This window comes from Amblyomma mixtum, chromosome 1, assembly GCF_055824585.1.
Source record: "Amblyomma mixtum isolate Tamu chromosome 1, ASM5582458v1, whole genome shotgun sequence".
Lineage (NCBI taxonomy): Eukaryota > Metazoa > Arthropoda > Arachnida > Ixodida > Ixodidae > Amblyomma > Amblyomma mixtum.
This window is the reverse complement of record NC_143012.1, coordinates 206,236,562-206,259,516: the sequence shown is the minus strand read 5'-3', so window position 1 is coordinate 206,259,516 and position 22,955 is coordinate 206,236,562. Positions and strand designations below refer to the sequence as shown.

General features: G+C 45.2%; 1 protein-coding gene across 2 annotated transcripts; it reads left to right on the top strand.

The window, feature by feature from the left end:
- The first annotated feature begins 1,029 nt into the window (after positions 1 to 1,029).
- Positions 1,030 to 16,032, top strand: LOC149370650 (uncharacterized). 2 transcript variants are annotated; one of them, XM_089562572.1, is made up of 4 exons: positions 1,030 to 1,524; positions 15,241 to 15,418; positions 15,483 to 15,552; positions 15,805 to 16,032. In XM_089562572.1, exons 1-3 carry the CDS (start codon positions 1,066 to 1,068, stop codon positions 15,527 to 15,529), a joined length of 684 nt encoding a protein of 227 aa, XP_089418698.1. In that variant the 5' UTR covers positions 1,030 to 1,065; the 3' UTR covers positions 15,530 to 15,552; positions 15,805 to 16,032. The 2 variants fall into 2 exon arrangements, with proteins under 2 accessions (XP_089418698.1, XP_089418696.1); XM_089562570.1 differs by having other exon boundaries at positions 1,031 to 1,524; positions 15,890 to 16,025.
- The last annotated feature ends 6,923 nt before the right edge of the window (positions 16,033 to 22,955 follow it).

Below are 22,955 nucleotides of genomic sequence, written 5' to 3'. Positions count from 1 at the left end.
AATGACTTCCTTGAAACGTTCCTGGTGCACACATGACTTCCATTCCCCTAAAACTGGTTTTACCAAGTGTAGTTCGTTATTTATTTTCTTTTTTCAAGCGGACTGCCATTTTTTTGCTTGTTTTACGATGTACTAAGTTCATGCAATCTTAAGCATATTACATTTATAATTTGCTTGCCACGAGCTTGAGCAGATCTGCTCTTTCATCGGCTTTTATGTCGACATGACTCGGTACCCAGCAGAGTTTTATGTTTTGTCCTTGAGTTATGGCGGTTGTTAAGCCTTCGAGGTTTTCGATCGCCATCCAACTCGAGGGAGCTGTGGTGCTGCTACACGGCAAATCTCAATGGCCATTGAAATGATTCTCGCGTTACACAGATGACGTAACATTCGGCAGTGAAGATGGATGCACACTGCGGGAGCCAATGCGCTTCCAACGTGAACATCAGTTTTTGAGCTATCTGTATAAAAAGCTGTGAATGTACTCCATTTTTCCTCGAGTTTAAGAAATTCTTGTGTTATATGTTCTTGTGGATTTTTTTTTTTTTTTACGTAACTGTGTAAGAATGAAATCACAGATTATAGGGAAATTATACCATGGCGGCAGTGGATCTCGTCTTCCAGCAATGCTTGGCAGTCTGTCTAGTACGCGGAAGTTTTGGCACATCTCTTCAAATCGCAAGAGGAGTGGTCGGGTAGCTAGCGGTTTGTTGTTAATTGCTACGCGGATCTTCTCTGCGAAGCGTTTGCATTGCAAGGTGCACGCCACATTCGCTGCTTTCGAGGAACTGCAGAGAGAAGTTCGCCCATTCTTATATCTCCAGCTGTCACTCAGTCGATGCGTCGACGACGAATCATACCTAGGTCGTCCGCTCGTCGTGACTAAAGCCATATGACATGCACGAATTGTTTTTTAATAGCACTTGTATTCATAATATCGCTTGCTACCAAAGGGGTTCTTCCTACAAATTTGGCGCCAAGATTGAGTGGCATGACTACTATTGGCTACTTTGAGCTCGAGTGTTTTGGCTCCTTTTAAAATTTGCCCAACGGCGGCAACCCTGCATGTCAGTGGTCTGCTTCGAGATGGAGAGCGAGCCTGTACCTTCGCATCAATTGTCCGAGGCTGAGTTACGCCGCGCTAAGCGGCGCGAACAGCAGCGAGCAAGAAGACAGCGACAGCGTGAGTCTACTGATCCAATCGACGTGGCTAGAAGAGAGCATGAACTACAGCAGAAGCGGCAGTGGTGCCGTGATAGGTTGGCGATTGAAACAACAGAAGAACGAGTGGTTCGTCTAGAGAATATGCGCAATCGGAAACGTGCAAAACTACGAGAGGAAACTACAGAAGAACGACAGGCTAGACTGGCAGAGAACGTCGCTTATCGGCAGCGAAAATCAGCGGAACGTTTAGCCATGGCCTCGTCCGCAACCGCGTATTTTGTGCGTGAATTTGTGGAAGATACTTTCGGTTTTGCGTGTGGTGTGTGTGACAGACTGTGGCCTAAGAAGGACTTGGAACAGGTGAGACCTGCCATGCATACTACTTTAGATATGGGTTTTCTTAAGTTAGCCGGGCAGATTGGTTTCGTAAAGGTATGCCGAACGTGCCTTGTTTCAACCAATACATACAGACCTGCACATTTAGTGGGGTTCTATGGAGCAGCGTGCGCCAACTTTCGTTAGGTTTTTGGCCGTTGAGGGCGCGCGGATCGTCTGCTACTTTGTGTTTCGCTGATGAAAACAGCCATAATGAAATTGTTTCTACTCTTGGACTGCAGAGAAAAGCGTCTCCCCTTCTGCACCCTTTCAAGCCGAGGCCATCGCACTATAATCTAGTACACTATAGAGACAATGATAAACTGATGATGACGGTCACATGGCCAAACGATAAAATTGCCTTCTTTGAAATAAAGTAATGGAGGAGGCCATTTTCCCAACTGGCATTAGAGCGAAAAGCTCTACTACCCGCATACAAAGCTCAGTGTAAAAACTGCTTGACAGTGACCTTCAACCAGGAGGAGAGGCGGATGGAAAAAACTTTCATCATCATCATCAGCCTGACTATGCCCACTGCAGGACAAAGGCCTCTCCCATGTCTCTCCAATCAACCCTTTCCTTTGCCAGCTGCGGCCACCGTATCCCCGCAAACTTCTTAATCTCATCCGCCCACCTTACTCTCTGGCACCCCCTGCTACACTTGTCTTCTCTTGGAATACACTTCATTACCCTTAAGGACCAGTGGTTATCTTGCCTTCGCATTACATGCCCTGCCCAAGCCCATTTCTTCCTCTTGGTTTTGACTAAGATGTCATTAGCATGCATTTGTTCCTTCACCCACTCTGACCGCTTCCGGTCTCTTAACGTTACACCTATCATTTTTCTTTCCATAGCTTGCTGCGTTGTCCTTAACTTAAGCTGAACCCTTTTCATCAGCCTCCATGTTTCTGCCCTGTAGGTGAGTACCAGTAAGATACAGCTGTTGTATACTTTTCTCTTGATGGATATCGCTAAACTGCCATTCATGATCTAAGAGAGCCTGCCATATTCGCTCCACCCCATTCTTATTCTTCTAGTTATTTCCCTCTCATGATCGGGATCTGCGGTCATTACCTGCCCTAAGTATACATATTCTCTTACTACTACCAGCACCTCGCTACCAATTGTGAGGTGCTGTTCCCTTGCGAGACTGTTGAACATTACTTTGGTCTTCTGCGTGTTAAATTTAAGACCTACCATTCTGCTCTGCCTGTCTAACTCATTAAGAAGAAGAAGAAGAAAGTTAGGCTTTATTGGTCCAAAAAAAAAAATACAAAACAACATAAATGTACAGACGAGGGTCCCAAAGTCAAAGACTGCACCGGGACCCTCGATAAATCATTAGTACAAGAAATGGTTACAGCATAGTTAGCGGATAAATACAAAATATAGAAAATATAAAATCAATACTTCATAAAACAAGGTCAAAAATCACAATAACGCAGGTAATATAACACATCAGCAAAAAGAGAATAATACATCAGCATTCCAATAAAAATACTTTAAGTTTGTTTTTGAATTCAGGCAAGGAAATTGATGTTTTTAGATTGGGTGGCAATGTGTTCCAAATTGAAATGGCTTGAAAAGACGACGTCGATTTACCATAATTGGTATGGACTTTGGGGAGTAGAAAATTGTTTCTTGCTGCAAATCTGGTAGGGAAGTGATTGATGAGCTGATTGGGGTCTACAAACTGAAAATGTAGGGTGCCATGTAGTAATCTAAAGAACATGATTGCAAGGTGATACTGGAAAAGCTGGTGGACTGGTAAAATACTGTGCTCCTGTAATAAAGAACAAGCATTAGATGAGAAAGGGCTACGGGTAATAATGCGGATGGCCTGGTTTTGTAAGTGTTGCAGAGACGATAAATGGCAATGATAAGTATTTCCCCATGCAGTAATCCCATAAGTGATGTGACTATGTATGAAGGCATAATACAAAGATAGGAGTAGGTTGCATGGAAAATATGGACGCGCCTTAATTAGAGCTCTGATGCCAAACATAGATCTTTTTTTTTGATGAGCGATATGGACGGAAAATTTAAGAGTTGAGTCAAGAATAACGCCGAGGAAGTTGGTGTTATCAGAAGCCGAATATTACAAGAACAAAGGTTTAACGTAGGAGGACACGAAATAATTTTCTGGCTACTTTTGAACACAATGAATTTAGTTTTAGAGGGATTAATCAACAACTGATTATCAGTGCACCATTTGCCTACAATACTTAGAACGGCATTCAATTCAAGAGTTAGATCATCTATGGAAGTATTAGATAATGACACAGTAGTGTCATCAGCATATAAGACACAGTGAGTTGGATTAATAGAATTAGGAAGGTCATTAATATACAGTAAGAATAGTAAGGGTCCTAAAATAGAGCCCTGAGGAACACCTTGGTTAATAGTTTTAGCTTGGGAAAAGCTTCCACCAATATTGATTATTTGTTGACGATTTTGTAAATAGCTTTTCAGCAGTCGCGACACGGGACCTGTCATACCATAAAATTCGAGTTTTTGAAGCAATATAAAGTGATTAATCATATCAAAAGCTTTTGTGAAATCTAAAAAGACAGAACCAACAAACTCGCCATTATCAATACCTTGCTTGATAAAATCAGTCAAAGAGATCAGTGCTAAGTTAGTCGAGCTGCCAGACCGAAAACCGAACTGATGAGGGGAAATTATCTTAAATTTATCTAGGTAATTGTTTAAGCGTTCAACTATCAATTTCTCGATGATCTTACTGAGAGAAGATAAAATAGATATAGGTCGATAGTTAGAAATTAATCGTCTGTCTCCTTTCTTGAACACTGGGATTACCTTAGCTGTTTTGAGGCAAGCAGGAAAAACACCTGTCTTTAGGATGAGATTAATAACATGACAAAGTGGTTCAGAGATCAGATTGGCTACAAGTTTAAGGTGCTGAGAGGATATCTTATCTAATCCAGGGCTAGTGTCCTTGAGGCCAGTAATCAGCAGTTCGATTTCACGAGGGGAAACAGGAATAAGAAAAAAAGATTGTTTTGAGCGCTTTATGTTTATCTCTGAAATAAGTGGACGACTATTATGAGGCGCAGAAAGGAAGTCACTCAAGGCATTTGCAATGTCGAATGGATCAGTGTAGACTGTACCATTGAAATTAATTTCAGTAAGGGGGCTGTTTGCGCTGGGTAATTTGAGGAAGTCACTCAAAAGTTTCCATTGCTTTTTAGTGTTGTTTTCATTTTTATGTATTTCATGCTCATGGTAAGATTTTCTCGCATGTTTCAATAAATTATTTAGCACAGTAGCGTAGTTTTTGTAGCATGCAGCTAAAGAAACATTAAAAGGCTGCTTCTTGGTTTTTTTGTATAAATTTTCTTTGCGTCGCATACAGCTTAGTAAACTGTCTGTCAGCCAAGGATTGTGGGGAAATTTGTAATTCTTTCGACACTTTACTGATGTTGTACTCTGAGATACGCAGATGGAAAAAAGACGGCAAAAACATTCCACTGCTCGCTCCGAATCGTTCGATGAAAAGCACGGAGACCAGTCAGTATCACCGATAGCCCTAATAAATTCTTCGCTATTGAACCTGGAAGTGTAGAAGACTGAACGCGAAGGACGGAAAACTTCGCCGTGCGTAATGAAAATAGGAAAATGATCTGTAATGTCGAGTTCGATGACCCCTGAGTAGGGTGAGAGCGAAATATTGGTAAGAACATGGTCTATTAACGAGGAAGATCCACTGGAGGTACATCTGGTTGCAGCATTTATGAGACATTCGTACCCGAAACCACTTAAACAGTCAGTATAGGAAACAACATAAGAGTTTTCCGTATCTAGAAGGTTAATATTAATGTCTCCAACAATTATAACATTCTTGTTTTCGAAAGGTAGTTTATTTAATGTGGCATCTAGCGCTAACAGGAACTCAGGGATTGATGATGACGGGGAATGATAGATGCAGCCGAGTACCAGCTTACGGCAGTCAGCGGAAAAGAGTGAATGATTGGCTTCAATCCAAACTGATTCGCAATGCGTTGCATTCAGAGCGAGATCTGATCTACGGTGGTATGAAATTTCTGGGGAAATAAAAATTGCAGCGCCCCCATAGCTGCTGGAAAGGCGATTGCAGTATTCTGGTATATAAGATGTAAAACCAAACAGGTTGCCGTCAGAATTGGAGAGCCAAGTTTCAGAAATGCAGATGAAAGAAAACGAGTGTCGAAGTGAAGTGATAAAGTTATCGATAGATTCATGGTTTTTCCTGAGGCTGCGTGCGTTGAAATGGATAAGAGAGTGAGTACTGTTTGCAAAGATATGTTGAAACTTATCAGGAGATAATGGAATGCTAAAGGGGGATTCAACTGAGATAGAAGCCATGCAGTGGCAAAACTAAGTCGAAACCTAAGGGTTTGTTTCCGAACTGCTGCGGAAGACTTGCAGGTCTGCTTCCGAACTTATGCGAAAGACCGTGCTTTCGTCAGTCTTACGCGCAAGAATGCGACAGTTGTTAGTCCAGAGATGCTTCCAATCTATTTCCTTCTTGAGCAGCTTAGCTCTAGCAAATAGTTTCTTGTTGTCAAATGTAAGGTGCTCATTCACAAATACTGAGGCAGATGAAGTCACAGGGAAGCCAATTTGGTCCGTTGTGGGGCGAGCTTTACGTGCCTTGCTCACGAATTCATTTTTCTTTTCCCGGCACACAAACCGAGCAATGATTTTTTTTTATTTTTGTTTTTGGTGGCTACACGATGGACTATGTCAAAGTCAGCAGAGTCGACAGGACACTGAATGGCATCACCGATGCTCTCCAACAGTTTTTTAACATCTTCGCCTTTAGTCACAGCAACTCCCTTTATTTCAACATTGTTGATCCTTGAGTACTGTTCGAGTTCTGCAACCCTCTTGTGCAGGTTTTCATTTTCATCTGCCAACAGCTTGTTGGCAGCAATAAGCTCGGACTCCTTTGCTTTCATTGCCTCAAATTCCTGATTGATAAATTCAACACTGCTAAGCAAAGAAGCATTGTCTTCTCCATCAGGAGCTTGCAGTTTCGAAAGAACTTTTGCAGTGATCTCGGTCACCACTTCCTCAAGTTTTCCCTTAAGTAACAATTCTAGTTCAACTCTTTTTGCGAGTTCGACATTCGTCGGCATTGCAAACGGGTTTGACAAGCAACAAAAAGCACAACCGCAGCTGGCAGCACTTGCGGCAAGAAAAAGGAGGCGAAGAACAGAGAAAATTGAATTCAACTCACCTGCAAAGTAGTTCAAAGATTTAGCGAAGCTTGCAGAAACCGCAAATGCTGCCAGAAAGTGATGAAAGGCCGGAGACGGATCCTTATATAGCTGGGCTTTCTGTTGGGACAGGGGGCGTATTCATCGATGCGATGAAGCACTTGACGATATGGTTGCGCAGGCGTAGATGAGGGGCAGTCAATTCCAGAAAACAGCTTGATATTGGACGCAGATTCTTCAGGGCACACAGCGAAGCAAGTCATACCAGCAAACCTGCAAAGCAGTTCAAAGATTTAGCGAAGCTTGCAGAAACCGCAAATGCTGCCAGAAAGTGATCATGCTTTGCAGCTCATCTCCTGAGTGACGTAGCAAGGCAATGTCATCAGCGAATTGAAAATTACTTCGGTATAACATAAGAGTAGCGCAAAACCAGGACGATGGACAAAAGGGGAGAGAACACACACCCACAACACAGGCGCATATCCCGACTGACAAAGAAAGCCAAAACCAACCTAGTGTACGGAACCTGAGCAAAAGTAATGCATGCGCTGACCTAAGAGAAAAAATAAATTAAAAAAAGATGCGATAAAAAATGGGAGATCACGGATGTTTTGAACCCAAGAAGACCAGCTCTCGATTAGACAAGGAAATGGACGGTGTACTAACGCAGTTATCTTGTAAGGCAGCAATCTGTGCAGCTTCCACAATTTCGCGAGTTAGCTTATCTCTACTCTTGGCAACGACTGAGCATTTATCCAAAAAAGGCACGCACTTGCACTCTTTGCAATACAAAGCTAGATTTCTACCAGTATATGTCTTCATGTTGTTATTGTGCTCCCGAAGCCTATCTTTCAGGCACCTAGCAGATTGTCCAATATACTTTCGTGGGTTCAGTCGCCGAAAACCTCCTGAAAAAGAAACTCCGGAAAAAACGTGATACCACAGAAGAAACGAAGAGCAGGGTGGCTGTCATTCCTTACATCCATTGTCTCGCACACAATCTCAAGAAAACAGGAAAAAAGGCAAACGTTTGCGTGGTGTTTTCAGCTCCAGAGAAACTCAGTGTGTTATGCAAAAGATCCCTGCCCTCCGCACATTGCTCCCAAAAGCAGCAGTGTACCATCTGCCACAGGAAAAGATTTGTTAAATGTACTGAGGGCATTGTGTATAATATTCCGCTCTCTTGTGGCAAGCAGTATATTGGACAATCTGGTAGGTGCCTGAATGATCTTCGGGAGCACAATAATAACATGAACATGAAGACATATACCGGCAGCAATCTAGCTTTGCATTCCAAAAAGTGCAGGTGCGTGCCTTTTTTTGGATAAATGCGCACTCGTTGCCAAGAGTAGAGATAAGCTAACTAGCGAAATTGTGGAAGCTGCACAGATTGCTGCCTTGCAAGATAACTGTGTTAGTACACCATCCATTTCCTTCTCTAAACAAGAGCTGTCCTTCTTGGGTTCAAAACATCCGTGATCTCCCATTTTTTATCGAATCTTTTTTCAATTTATCTTTTCTCTTAGGTCAGCACATGCGCTACTTTTGCTCAGGTTCCGTTCACTTGGTTGGTTTTGGCTTTCTTCTTAGTCGGAAGTTAGCGCCTGTGTTGTGGGTGTGTGTTCTCTCCCCTTTTGTCCGTCGTCCTGGTTTTGCGCTACTTTTATGTTATGGATCAGTACCGACTTGCCCAAATTTCCACCCTGGTGAATCATACTTAGGTATCCTCCATAAACTCTAATCCCCAACTGTTCCCAATTCAGACCTCGGAACACCTCCTCTAAACAGGCGGTGAATAGCATTTGCCACATCGTGTTTCCTTGCCGATACCCTTCCTTATTGGAATTTTGTTGCTGACTTTGTGAAGCAATATGGTTGCTGTGCAGTCATTATAGATATCTTCCAGTATTTTCACATAAGGCTCTTCTACATCCTGATTCCGCAGGGTGTAGAAAAAAACTTTATTTGCCACTTATTTGAGGTGTTCATGACCCTTACGGGTCACTGTGCACTGTGGTTGATCCTTGGTCCAGCATGCCGCACTTGACTGCTGCCATCATGGCTCGGCGTATGGGAAATCGTTGCAATTCCTCGTTGCTCCCACTGCATCACACTTGGGTTGTCTCTGCTTGGGTCTAAGTCTGCCTTAGAGCAGGCCTGTGTGACATGCTCTCGGGTCGATTTACCCTGACACCACGGACATTTGGAGGTGTGGCTGTGACGTCAGATCACACGCCTCGCTTACCACCGCTGCTGCACTCACCCCTTGCCACTGCCTTCCTCACCTTGAGTAACACCTGTGCCACCACTCGCTGAGTCAGGGGCTCAGAGTGGAGAGGGACAAATTAAAAAGTGGCTGTCTGGCAAAGCCTCGCTAGACGACATCATGACTGAACAGCGTGCAGGGCTGTCGCAGCAAATGATTTGCAATCGAAGGCAAGCAGAGTCGGATCATCCGGCTGATGTAGCTCGTAGACGAGCTGCGTTACTGTAAAAGCGCATAAGATACCAAGATGGATGAAGAACGATAGCAGAGACTAGAGAAAATTCCACAAAAAGTGCATGAACGTAAGGAGAGAAAGCGCTTAGCCGAGGCCGCTGTCTGTGCTTCGCTTACAATGTCATCGACGCCGGGAGAAGACATGGCTGCGACGACAAGCCGAAGACAGGCAGACCATACAATTCGATTAGCACAGTGTGTGTCTGCAACCAACCGATTCCGCGAGGATTTCGACGAAAACCCATTTGGATATGTGTGGAATGTGCGCAAGAGAGAGCCTGTGGTTTGCCAAAGATTTGACAGCGGTAAGGGAATCGATGTTTCCAACACTTAAGACTGCCTTTCCCAAATAGAGAGAATTTTTGCGAGTGATTAAAGTGTGTTGAACATGCAAGGAGTTTCTGAATCGCCTGAAGATTCCGCTCTTCAGTGTAAGCAATGGTTACACGTATCCGCCTATGCCGAATGGTTTGCCTATGCTGAACGATGTTGCCGAAAGATGGCTTTCACCGAAGATTCCCTTTATACAAATTCGCACTTTGATGATCGAACTAGACTTACGGGCTGTTTGTCATAAAGGGCCCAATCGTTAAAGTTCCAGTCGAGACTGACAATATGTTGAAGTTGTTGCCTCATAGTCTTGAAGATGATCGTTCGATAGTCGTGCCAAAGTTTGCCAAGACTCATGGCCGAATATTAAGTGATGTTCATTTTAATACGTTCTACTGCTCTAAACGAGTGCAATTCTGTAAGTTATGCTTACAAATCACATTTCGAAAAATTTCGTGCTTGGCCAGCCACCATTTTCGTTACTACAAGTGCACCCCCTGATTTCCCGTTTATCACCGTGAAGTGTAAAGTGCGCTCGAGGTGCTGAAGCGCATCCCCTGTAAGTGCACCTTACTTTATGCGCTTGCCAGGGGTATAAGATGGCCACTTTTATCGTAGCGTGAAACATTTTTGGTGTTTTGTTTATCTATACAGAAAATCTTCACTGAAGGTGCAGCCCTGAAGGTCAGAAATAAAGAACCTCGAGAGAAAGCAAGGGGTAACCATCTACAGAGCATGCTTTAGCAGAGTACGCGTTTTGCATCGATGGGAGACCTATTAATAATCAAGTATAATACAAAGCGTAACCGGGTGTCACGATATGGTGGGCGGCTTGATGTTTGATTGGCGCCGAAGTTATAATTAATCGGGCCAACCTGCCCACCACTGCACTCTCCGTAAGTTAGGAGGGGGTGAAGCGACAAACTTCTCCACCCCGCGTGCGGAAGATGAGGTTAGACTGCTGACCGGCGATAGGGGCCACGCCTGATTAGCCGTTGACCGGAGGCATGAGGCGTAGGCAAGTTTCTTTAGAAAGCCCTTTACTCGAGCAGACAACCGCAACCAAAAGGGTACAAAACAAACCCAGCAAAACGGCGGCAATACAGAGACGCGACACGAATTACAAGCACAAAATCAGAAGCACACAAACAACTATTAACAATAAGAAGGAAAACAACAGGGCGAGAACTATACAACAAGGTTACACGATTAAAGCAATGTACAAAAGAATAGGACGAGAACAGCGACAGAACAAAGAAAAGAGTGGAGCGAGTGGTGAGAAACGGTGGCTTAGCTGCGTAGTGGCAGGGTCCGGTCGCAGGGAGCGTCGGGCTGCGGAAGCGCGCGGTGCTGATGGAGGGGGGTGCGGATACGGGCGCACTTGGGCCCCGGGTTACGCGTCTTCCACGCGTCTTTTGGGGCCGCCGTCGCCGCGCTCTACGCGTCAGACACCGCCTAGGCTCGCTTGCCGAGCACTTCCCTGGCTGACCCCACACACGTCGGCACGCACCGAAATCTCTAAACCAACTAACTCGGTCGTGATTTTCCCGCCACCGTGTTCACGTGACAAACCACAAAAAAAACAAATAAAAGCAAACGAATCCTCTCGGCCCCGTGCACCAACGATTTACAGATGTCGAGAAGGGGGGAGAAGAAACATGAAGAAACTGAAGGGGATGCGAAGGAAAGGTATGGTCCTAACGAGGAGGGATGTTAACTTCTCAAGGTTGGGACGGGTGCTAGGGCCTTCACCGGCCGCTTCCCGTCCCCCCCTCGTGAAAGCACTCTCTTCCCGGCGATAATCCTGAGGAGGGGGGCGGCGTAGTCTTGACCCCCCCAGCGTCGCGAGGGGTCAATGCCCACGCGGGGGGAGGCAAAGTCATCGCCGCTGCGTCGCGACATGCCCGCATACTACCGGCGCCGTGGCCAGCCGTGGCCAATTTGGTCGGAGAAGAAAAAAGAAAGATAAGGCATGCGCGCACTTTGTGACACCGGGCAACGTACTAAATAGAATGCACAATCTCAGGAGTTGTAAACGAGCTCTATCATACCAATGCATTTCATTAATTTTTGAGAAGAATACAGGAACAACTGAGAAAAAGCCAACATAAAGTCAACAAACTATGGCGACATATGTAAAGGAGTTTCAAAATCTCCAATTCAGAGCCACCTGACCCCTATTTGTGTTTTAATTGCTTCCATGGCCATCAAAGTTGACTCTGGTGTATGCGCAGCCTGATTGCATGGTTACAACGGCCGTCTGCCTTCAGCAGCTGCCTCCCATTTGCGCGATTGTTCTCATAGAACTGGGATCAGATTTTGGAAGTCAAGCAGAAATACTCTAGAGGAATTTCACTATAAGAAGTGCGCACTGCCTGTCAAGCGGTGATCGACAACGGTGCAGAAGATATGTGCGACACAGAAGAAGAGACCAGTGACGACACCATCATTGCTGTCCGGACATTGCTGGAGGAAACCGATGACAGCATCCTGTCCAACAGTCAAGCGCAGAGATGTTATGCCTTCTTGGGACTACCGCACGCGTTTGCGTATGACCAGTGAGGGTCAACATGCATTCACCCTTGAAGTCATATGCAGACTAACTACTCTGGGTTCAGGACTGCTTCGAGTGTTCTTCACTCGTCTGGCTGGCTGTGGGAAAATGTTTGTCTTACGCATGCTGATGGATGTGTACAACCGCTACCACAGCAACATGAGAATCGGCTACGCAGGTGAACATGGCCGTGTGAATGCGTTTATCGCGTGTGCAACAATCAGTAACGCTGCATTTGCATTGGGAGGTGTAACCATGCACTCCACATTCAAGAAAACGATGATGCACAAACCAAGACAGGGACCTTTTCGCGAGTGATCTCAACGTATTCCATACTGCATTCACGAATGTAAGGTATGTGATTATCGAAGAGGTGAGCATGCTGTCGTCTAACATGCTTTACCCGGTAGACAGGCGCTAGAAATTTTGTTTGTGATGAACATTTGAAGTTCTGTAAACACGCACACACCGTCGCCGGTGTTAACCTTGCGCCGCCACGAGAGGGGGTGTGTGTACCATCTGTGAAATTAGCAGCAGAATTGCTAGGACATTGTCATTGTATAGTAAAACACCGTTCATTTGACCTAACTAAATAAACGTTTATTCTTGCTCCTTAACCCCGGTTAAATCAGATGATCCGGTCTGTCGCCATGCACAGTCCTGCCAAACGTTCATATAAGACTATGGCGTTGGGAGCTCGTTCTTTCGTAAGCCCAGGCCCGGGGCCGGCATCGGTCAATTCGGACGGGCTCCCAAAGTGGTGCCTTGTCGCGCTATGACGTACTCGACTAACCGATCGGCCAATTATTCGTCCCCGGGCCTGAGCTGCATGTTGCATTGCCCATCGGCGCCCCTCTGACATGCGCGCAACTGCAGGGGTTTTGACGATCGGCAGACCCCCGGTAGGCAGGCAGTAGGCCGATGGAGAGCCTGGCCGCTTAGTTTCGTTTTCGGAGTTTCGCCGCCAGCCCGAAGCGGCAGCGGCTGCGCTTATCAGTCAGGCAGCCTAGCTACACGCGCAGTTTAGAACGGCGATTGACGGGGACATTTTTTGATTGCTTATTTATTGAGAGCGTCTTAACTGCCGCTCCGGCAAGGCTCTGAAACAAATGCGCGCTGCCCTCGATTCAGTCCGTGCGTCCGTTTGTGCGTCTGCCGAAGCGAACAGCGTTGCACGGAGGCCTCTACTACGGTACCTCTTCTTTCAGTTTCACTTCCACCTTCCTCCCTTCCCTTAAGGTGCGGTTCAGGTGTCCAACGAGATATCTGAGACCAATACTGCGTCATTTCCTTTCCTCACAACCCAAAACCCATGGAGGAAGCCAAAACCCAATTTACCTCTCTGGCCTCTCAACATTAACACCCTCGCAGCGATGATGACGATGATGCTGCACTGTCATCATCATCGGGCTCATGCAAACCGGAGCACCTAAGCCAGCCAAGCCAAGCGGCGCGAACAGTAGCGAGAGCTACCTACGAGCGAAAGCACTGCGTGCATTCGTCGCTGTGCCGAGCAGTGTCTGTGTGTTGTCTTGCGAACTTGTGGTGCTATTGTAGATGCTGTACTGTGCGATGTCAGTGCACGTTAAAGAACTCCAGGTGGTCGAAATTTCCACAGCCCTTCACTACGACGTCTCTTATAGCCTGAGTCGCTTTGGGACGTTAAACCGCATAAACCATACCAAACCAGATATAGTGCCCCTGTAAGAAAACTGCATTTTAATAGGTAGAAACTAGGCAGTAACAGAAAGAAAACTGAGGGAGTGTTCATGCACAGGAAAAGCTTGAATATGCAAACAGAAACTTGCGCATGTGCGTTACAAGGTAAATGGTTTGCGTGCCTAGAGTCAAACAATGGCAGTGCAGTTAGCAGTGTTAACCAGATAATGTAGTACAATAACTGTAAACAAAATTGTGCACCAACCAGGTATAAAAACCCTCACAAACAAAGCAAAAGCAACATGACACAAATGACTGGAGACCCGCTGATACTGGGCGTGAAAATTTACAACTGTGTATAGGGGATATGCTTTCAATCTACAGTGACTGCCATTTCGTTGTCCATGCAGCATGGTGAAAGGCTACAGTGCATGTTTAGTCGGTTGAAATCTCCCCGCTCCAGATGACACCATGGAAGCTGCTTGTTGGACGCCAAGATAGTGTCCATGACGTCCTGTGAATACCCTTTATACACGGTTCCTTGTCATTGCAGGCATGCATAATAGAATGCTAATTTAAAACATAAACGAACAGGAGGTCTGATGTCAAAGGCGGGAAAAATTAGACTTATTAGCTCATTGTCGGTTGCTTAGAAGGTATTTACTTAGGTGATTTCTGTCACAATCGATACAACATAACATTTTATGCAGTCAAGACACAGGACAGGCTGGTTTTGAGAAATGGTACTGGACAATAACTACATTGATGTCATCAGTTCAGTTGTACAGATATGCGCAGAGATATGTGTAGAGTATAATAATGTCGGTTATAACAACAAAAGCATTCATTAAATGCAGATCTTCGCAGTCACATGGAAATCGCTAGCAGTCACGCGGAAACCTTATTACCAGATTGTGGATGAGGCAGCCATAAACCTGTCAGAAAATATCTACAGGGAGGGGACGCTGACCATAGTTTCTAAACAAAAAATACCAGTCAGAATGGGAGTCAGGCGAGGCAATACCATCTCCTCATTATTATGCACTGCATGTTTTATGAAAGCATCCATGATTATAAGCAGTAGTGGTTTTTCTAGATTTACGTTTGACAATGTTTAATTTATATACAAGATTGTTTTATCTAAGGTATGTGTTCAAAGCGAAAGAAGTTTGTGAGTGCAAATTAATTGCCCTAAAAGTTTTTCAACTTTATTTTTACTGCTTCTAGAACCATCATATCAATAGAAATGCAGTAGTATACGCATATTAAAGTATGGTACTAATGGATGTGTTGGAAAACAAGGCCTTGTGATTTCTTCTGCTGGTTCCTCTTGTTATCACTTAATCAATTCTTGGGTCCACTACTAATCTGCATCTCAATCACTTCAGATCGAGAATGCTGCATTGGTAGCTTAAGAGTACTCATGTTCTTCGCAGGAGGCTGATGTTCCTAACAGAAGACCGAAAGCTGCTGCTGCTGTGGACGGCATTGCAACTCCAAAGGAGAGGCCAAACTTGTACAAAAAGCACTCGGCAAAGAGCAAAGGCACCAGCACCTGTTCATCAATGCGCGGCAGAAGCACACAGACAGAAGTCTGCTCGAAGACAGATAGAGGTGAGCAAACAAAGGGATGCCTGCCTTTGTGAGAAGACCAAATGATCATGTTTTGCACTTACAGTAACGCAAACGGCAAGGGTCATGCTCGAACGAGCAACGCAGACATAAGCCTTGGGACTTGACATCTCCAGGTGCGCAATCTTCGTCCTTGTTTTATGCTAACCCCTTCCTTGCATGCTGCCAGTTCCAGGTGTTCATGCATTGGTTATGGCTACATCCTAGCTGTTATTGCAGCTACTGTTCACTGCCATAAATTCAGAAGCCTGTTAGCCAGTGCTGGCCTTAATACCATCATTAACTTGTGAGCTTAGGTATGCATCATTCGGTTCTATGTTTCCCTTGCTTAAATGGTGCTGTTACCGGGCATTGTTTTCTCCTTTCAGCACTCAACTATGCTGGTGATGCATTGAATGCTCTTCAAATGGCTTGGTAGCCGATTCTCAAGTAAATCGGTTTTACTTTCTCCAGGGAGTTCCCTGCTGCTCATTGGATTCCGTTCCTTATTGGTCAACTACTATGTTGTCTGCATCTCAAAGAGATCCCATCGCACGGCCTGGTCTGGGATCAGCCGCCACGTGCAAATTAAAGGACGTGTGTTGTGTGCAGTTCCTCATCTGGACCATGTACCAAAGGTTATCCATTCACACCTTCTTTTCTGCCCTATCTGGTGTCGCTTAATCATTTGTTCACAAGAAGTAGTCACTGTTGCACACCATTAGTGCTCCCTCACTGGCTAAGGTTGAGAATCAGGAGCGCACTAGGGAGCAAAGCATCAGTGGATCCTTACGTATCGTCCACTTTTGAGTTACTGATATGAACACAGTGGATTTATGGGTACCTCGGCTAGTTGCTGTGGCAGTATCTTATAAGTATGTAGCTTGGGAGATAACAAAAGAAAAAGAAAATTCAGAACCAATGAAGACTGTGAAGTGATCTTCACAGGCAGACTAATGTAATCTGTAAAGTTTTCTCCAAAAAGAAAACCTTCTGCCAAATATCACATAATCCATAGTGAATCAAAAGAAAAAGACAGCCAGAATGATTTCACCCTTCCTTGTTGAAAAGTCTCTGACAGAAGCTTTGGGCCCTGGCTACAAGCTGATTAACTTGGCCAGTGGTGATGTATTCTTTTAAATCCGCGACAAAACACAACTGCCCAAACTTTCTAACAGTATCTCGTTCGGAAATTCCTGGTAACTGTCACACCCCACTGGTCCCTGAATGCTGTGCCTGGTGTAATAGCTGACATTGACCTCGTCTATCTCACAGAAGAAAAAATATTAGAAGGACTTAAGGAACAAAATGTAACCAACGAACACAGGATAAAAATCCGAAAAGATCACCAAGAAATCCCCACAAAGCACATTGTCCTAACATTTGCCTCCCGCACACTGCCTAACTCAATAGACGTAGGTTGACACGAAAAAATCTGTCCGTACGTACAGTACCGTCCATTGTTAAAGGGAACATGCGATCGCGTGGCCTCCACGCTTCACGAAGCCCTGCTGCCTAGATGCGGCGAGAATATGCAGCATCAGGCGCATGCGTGGAAAGACCAGCTACTGTGCTTACTGCACATGTCTTGTGCCGACAATGCCCACAAGTTCTCGGCGGCAGCGCGCTGCACAGCGCAGAGGCCACGCGATCGCATGTTCCCTTTAACAGTGGACCGTACTGTACATCCCCCCAACCCCCGCCGCTGCTCCAGGTGCTAACGGTTTGACCATGGCTCGCAAAGCTGCCATGGTCAAGAAACATGCACGAACTGCTCCGTCAAGGATCATATCTCCGAAAAATGTACTACTCCACCTCACTGTGCGAACTGTGACGGGGATCACCTAGCCTATGCATGATCATGCACATCACGGAAAATAGAGAAGGAAGTTGTTACACTGAAAACAAGTAAAAACATGGCATTCAAGGAGGCAATGCTACGAATCAAAGCGAGCAAGTTTTTCCTTACTCCAAACACAAACTGCTGATGCGGTGCAATGGCATGGTGCACCACACCGGTTTTCAGCGCCTGCCCAGGCCTCTCCGAATGGGGCCTCGGCAGGGCAATCCACTCCCCTCCCAGAGGCAGCAAAAGCTGCCCCTTCAACTCTGAAAGAGAGCCCGTCGACCTCAGGGTCGGGAGACGCCTACCACTCGCACGCCCGTGGCTTCGCGGGATTCCAGTGCCTCCAGGGAGGCGATGGATACCACCCCGAGCATGGCTATTTTGGAGGAGTGGCGCAACTCTCTAGAGAAGAGAGGAAAGCCAAGAATAGTGCTTCCTGAAAGCTAACCTTCTCCCGACACCAAACACACTAAAACATGGCATTTTCGGTTCAATGGAACTGTAGAGGAATGATGAGAAACTACACAGACATGACAGGCATACTTAAATCAGCGCCGCCTATAGCTTTATGTCTTCAGGAGACAAACCAAGGGCCAAAACACACAAATACCTTGAAAAAATTTCAGATTTTCTGATGAGATAGAGAACAGGCAAGCAGGCTCTCAAGTGGCATCGCAATCATAACGCAAAGCGGTATCGGGCCTTCACGAGAAATATTGATGAAAACAAACTTTGAGACTGTAGCGGGAAATGTAGTTACTCAAAAAACAACAACAATGCCCTCTCTATATACACCACGACACCTCATGGTTACTATTCATGATTTTGAACGTCTTTTCCTACAGTTCCCTCACCCATATGTGGTAGTTGGGGAATTTAATGTGCACTTGCCCATTTTGGGCCAGTGGGCGCCCACACCAGAGGCTGAATAATTAAAGATCTTATGCTTACAAATAACATATGCCTAATGAATACAGGAAAAACCACTTACTGCTGTCCCAGCTCAGCAAAAATGAGCTACTGCAATTTAACCTTCGTATCACCATCAGTTTTTAATGATTTTATTTGGGATGATTTAAATGATCCCCTAGAAAGTGACCACTTGCCCACAGTTTTAAAATTATCATCTTAAATCTAAATGATTTCAACACGACCTAAGCGCTGGAAACGCCAACTAGATTACTGGGCACTGTTTGCCACAAATGCCACACTACATAAAGAATTCGGTGATGGATGACTAAGCATAAATGTTATAAATAAAAAATTTACTACTTGTATAATTTCTGCTGCAAAGACAGCGATTCCACAAACACCAGGACAAATAAGAAAAATCGCAAGGTTTGGTGGACACAGCTGGAGTGCAGGCTAGCAAAAAAACAAAACACTGGGAATATTTCGCGGGTACCCGACAGCAGAGAACCTGTTGTTATTTAAAAGGGTGAGGGCCAAAGCGCGACATATTTGCAGAAATGCTGAAAAAGTGTCCTGGAAGAAATTTGTTTTTACAGTAAACGTTTCACTACCGTCCAAGAAATTGTAAGATGAGGTCCAAAAATTCAGTGGTGACTATTCTCCCTACACTTTTCCACTTCTTTCCTCTCCTTGTACACAAACAACATTAGAAGAACAAGCAAACATATTAGGTGAGCACTTCGCTGCTGTTTCCACTTCTTCCAACCACGCAGAGACATTTCGAAAATACAAAACCATAGCAGAGAAACAAACTTCCCATAGGAACAGGCATGAACGAAGATTATAACTGGAAAGTTACAATACAGGAACTAAATAGAGTACTATCTGCAGACAAACAGACAGCAGCAAACCCAGATAATGTACACTACACCATGCTTGCACATCCCTCTGAGGCCGCCGTTGAGGCACTCCTAAAAGTCTTCAGCAAAATCTGGCTTTTAGAGACGATACCTGAGGCATGGAAGAAAGCCATCATTATACCTTTCTTGAAACCTGGAAAACCCTCATTGAGTCCTGGAGTTATAGACCAATTGCATTACCCGCTACCTAGCAAAATCATTTGAAAGTATAATGAACATCCGACTAACCTTTGTTCTCGAGTCTCGTCAGCTTCTCGACGTACATCAGTGTGGTTTCAAAAAAGCATGCTACACCATAAATCATCTTTTCTATCTTGAAAACACAGTGCGGGAGCCTTTCATACACAAGCAGCATTGTCTTGATAAGCAGCACTGTCTTGAGGCGTACGACACCACTTAGAGGTTCGGCATACTCTGCGACCTAGCAGATCTAGGCATCCGGTGCAGGATGGTGAACTGTTTGAGCGACTTTCCAGTAGACCATTCATTCCAAGTGTGTCTAGGCACTACCCTATCGGTGAATTTCATCCAGGAGAATGGTGTACCTCAGGAGTGTATGCTAAAACTCCATAGCAAAAATAATCCCCAAGTTGATTATGTGTTCAGTGTATGTAGATGACCTGCAAATTGCATGTATGTCCTCCAGTGTATCAAAATGTGAGAGACAGATACAGATGACTATGAATAAATTGGCTAATTGGGCAGATAGAAGTGGATTCAGTTTTCCCCCTCAAAAATCAGTGACTGTGCTGTTCTCGCTCAAACGAGGCTTATAGAGCGACCCCACCCTGTTAAAGATGGGGTAGCATGGTCGTGTGCCGGACTGGGAATGAGGGACGTCGGAGACGAGGCTAACAGAAAAGACAATGAGAGAGGACTTTATACAAAATTTACATATTTACAAGTGAGCTCTGTAACGAGACGCTCACTGCAGGAACGCTGCATGACAACAGCTCATGAGGAGACCATTCGATGACAAAGAGCCCCTCGGCCGTGCCGCTGCCGAGGTTTTTTAAAGAGTTCCCTTTCCCTAGGGTCCCTAGATGGGGGCCAGGCCTGCAGGGGAAGGAAGTTCTCTCTTGCACCAATCACAACACACACACACTCTCACTCCCGAGGGATCACACCGCCGTCACGCGCTGGGAGAGGGGGAACGATGCCATCCACGTAGCGCAGACGCCGGAATGTCCATGAGCGGCGTTCCCGCGCATTTTGAACGCGCGTTCACACTCGGTGTAGGGGAAACGCTCGCTCAACCGGGCAGACTGACGCGGCTTCCGTGGAATCCAGGCGCTCACCCAATGCGCGTCTCGGGGTTAGTCGGCGTTCCGCTGCAGCCATGCCGTTGTCTTCCCCACGACGAAGGCGAAACGTAACAACCCTATATCTGAATGAAGTTGTGTCACTAGTAAAACTAGAAGACAAGTTCTTGGGCATAACATTTGATAAAAAGCTCACATTCCCAAGTCACAAAGAAGAAAACATCTTGAATCCTCAGCGTACTCAAGGTACTTTCACGAAAATGCTGGGGTTCCAATAGAACTTACCTTTTGCAGATTTATCGTTCCTTAGTGCACTCCTGGTTAGATTGTGGATCCATGGTTTATGGTTCAGCCAGGCTGTCATACTTGAAACGACTGGACCCAGTTCAGAACTTAGGTCTTCATCTTTCAACCGGAGCATACAGAACATCTTCTATAAATAGCCTTTATATAGAAACAAATGAGCCATCCCTAGCAGACAGAGGAACAATGCTCACAAGTGCATATGTACTGAAAATAAGATTGCTACTGAAACATATTTGTTACCAATGGTTACAAAGTGCACCTCCAGAACACTGTTCAACTTTAAACTGCAGTCAGTCAGACCTCTGCTGCTTCGTTTCGAGGATAGTTGCCGAAAATTGGAAATACTGGACAGCCTTCCTGATGTTGCCTCAAGGCACGATCCACTGCCCCCATGGTACAGCCTTCCCACTGTGTGTGACTTCACATTAACACACATTACAGAAAAATGTGTGAAGTACACAGAATTTTACACTGAATTTTCAAAAACTGCAGGATATGTCGGAGACACGGTTGTACAAGAAAATTGACAAAAAGTGGTGTGGCTTCCTAACTGTGCATTCATTTTTACTGCTGAATGTTATGCAGTCTCTATAGCTGCAGGCAGAATAATAAACCAGCATTCAAAACAGCATAGTGTACACTGATTCACTTTTGCATGCTCATGGCATTGCACTGCAGTTGAACCCTTAGTAGGAAACATATTACACAACATAGAAAAAGCCAGAACTCAGGGACAGGTAATCAAATTCTGCTGGGTGCTGAGCCATGTTGAAGTATATGGCAATGAAAGAGCCGATAAATGTGCTGCACTAGCTCACACTCGTGAAATCAAGAAAGTCAACATAACCCATAGAGACTGTATGAAATTAATGCGCAGTAATATCAAGACTAAATGCCAGGAAACCTGGGACAATGAAGTAAATAACAAACTGCATTTGGTAAAGCCCGTATTGGGTGAATGCAAAACCTGTAGTCACCAGGCACATTTCATCGAAGTGATTTTATGCCGTCTCTGTATTGGACATACACACCTTGTACACAACCTCCTACTAACAAAAAAAGACAAACCTATTTGTGAGAAATGGGGAGATAAAATTACAGTACACCACATCTTATTCTCATGCACAGAACTTGTACCGCTGAGGAGAAGGTATTTTACTCCATGCTACAAAGAACTCATTTCTCTTCACCCAGCATTGATTTTAGATCAGGATGCACTTATTAATATCCCAAGTGATTTTTATCCTCTTGAGATCCTTTTTTTTTTTTACGAATCATCACTAGTTTTCACACTGCCTGACCTCCGGCTCCATTTGCTCTTCTTGATTTCCGCTAGGATGCAGCTAACACTGATTAATTTTCTAACCTATGCTAGTCTCTCTCTGTGTCCTAGCATCATCCCTGTAACTTTCCTGTGCATATTAAGCATGAAATGCTTTTAGCTCCCGTTGTCGGCAGTGTGGTGACGTCACGCCGAGACCGAGAGCCAACATCCGGGCACTGAATCCCACTCATCCGGGCACTGAATTCCACTCATCCGGGCTCTGAAACGAGAACATCCGGGCACCGTACGAGACTTAACGAGATTCAACGAGACTCTCTAAGCCCTCCTACGGGACCGGCATACAAGCGCCGGTTGCTCTCCAAACGAGTCACAAAAAATAACTGCTGCCAGTGTCTTCTCAATGTTTATCAAGATATCAGTCGAGCTGTGCATTTGATAATGCATGGAATTATCATTTCTGATTTCTAATAACGCTTGCAAAAAGCACATACATGCCACAATATACTTCGTTGTCATATGTGATCTGTTAGGGCTTTGAGAGAAGGCCTCTTAGAGAAAGAGGGGAGCTCCAAGGCGAGAAGGGCTTTCGGCTGAAAAACTGCTTTCGCGCGCTCCCCAAGGATGGCGCTGCGGTCCTACACTCGCGCATGTAAAAGACCGGCCGCAGGCCCTCATGCCCTTCCCCCCTCTGGCAGGCAGATGTATACACGCTCGCGGAGTATTCGAACGCGCTGCATATACATTCTTGTCAGGCCTGCGTCTCGTCGTGTCCGCGTAAGCTTCTGCATCGTCCTGGATTTCAATGCCGCCACCGTCACAGCTGCTTAAGCCGAGCAATGGAGCCTGTGTTAGGCCCGTAAACATTTCATGCTTGCTCTACTCTCGGTTACGGGAGAGGCGCATTTTTTTTCTTCACCGTCCTTCACCTAACTTCGACATTTATCATTTACCCTCCAATCCCAGCCACACTAGTGAGTGCTGGCAGGATTCAACTATGACATAGGTGTCC

Excerpts from the sequence above, each read along its gene's own strand:
- LOC149370650 (XM_089562572.1), top strand. The coding sequence starts at position 1,066 with ATGTCAGTGGTCTGCTTCGAGATGGAGAGCGAGCCTGTACCTTCGCAT. Across the intron at positions 1,525-15,240 it reads CTAAGAAGGACTTGGAACAG|GAGGCTGATGTTCCTAACAG; the intron begins GTGAGACCTGCC and ends TGTTCTTCGCAG. Across the intron at positions 15,419-15,482 it reads CTGCTCGAAGACAGATAGAG|TAACGCAAACGGCAAGGGTC; the intron begins GTGAGCAAACAA and ends TTGCACTTACAG.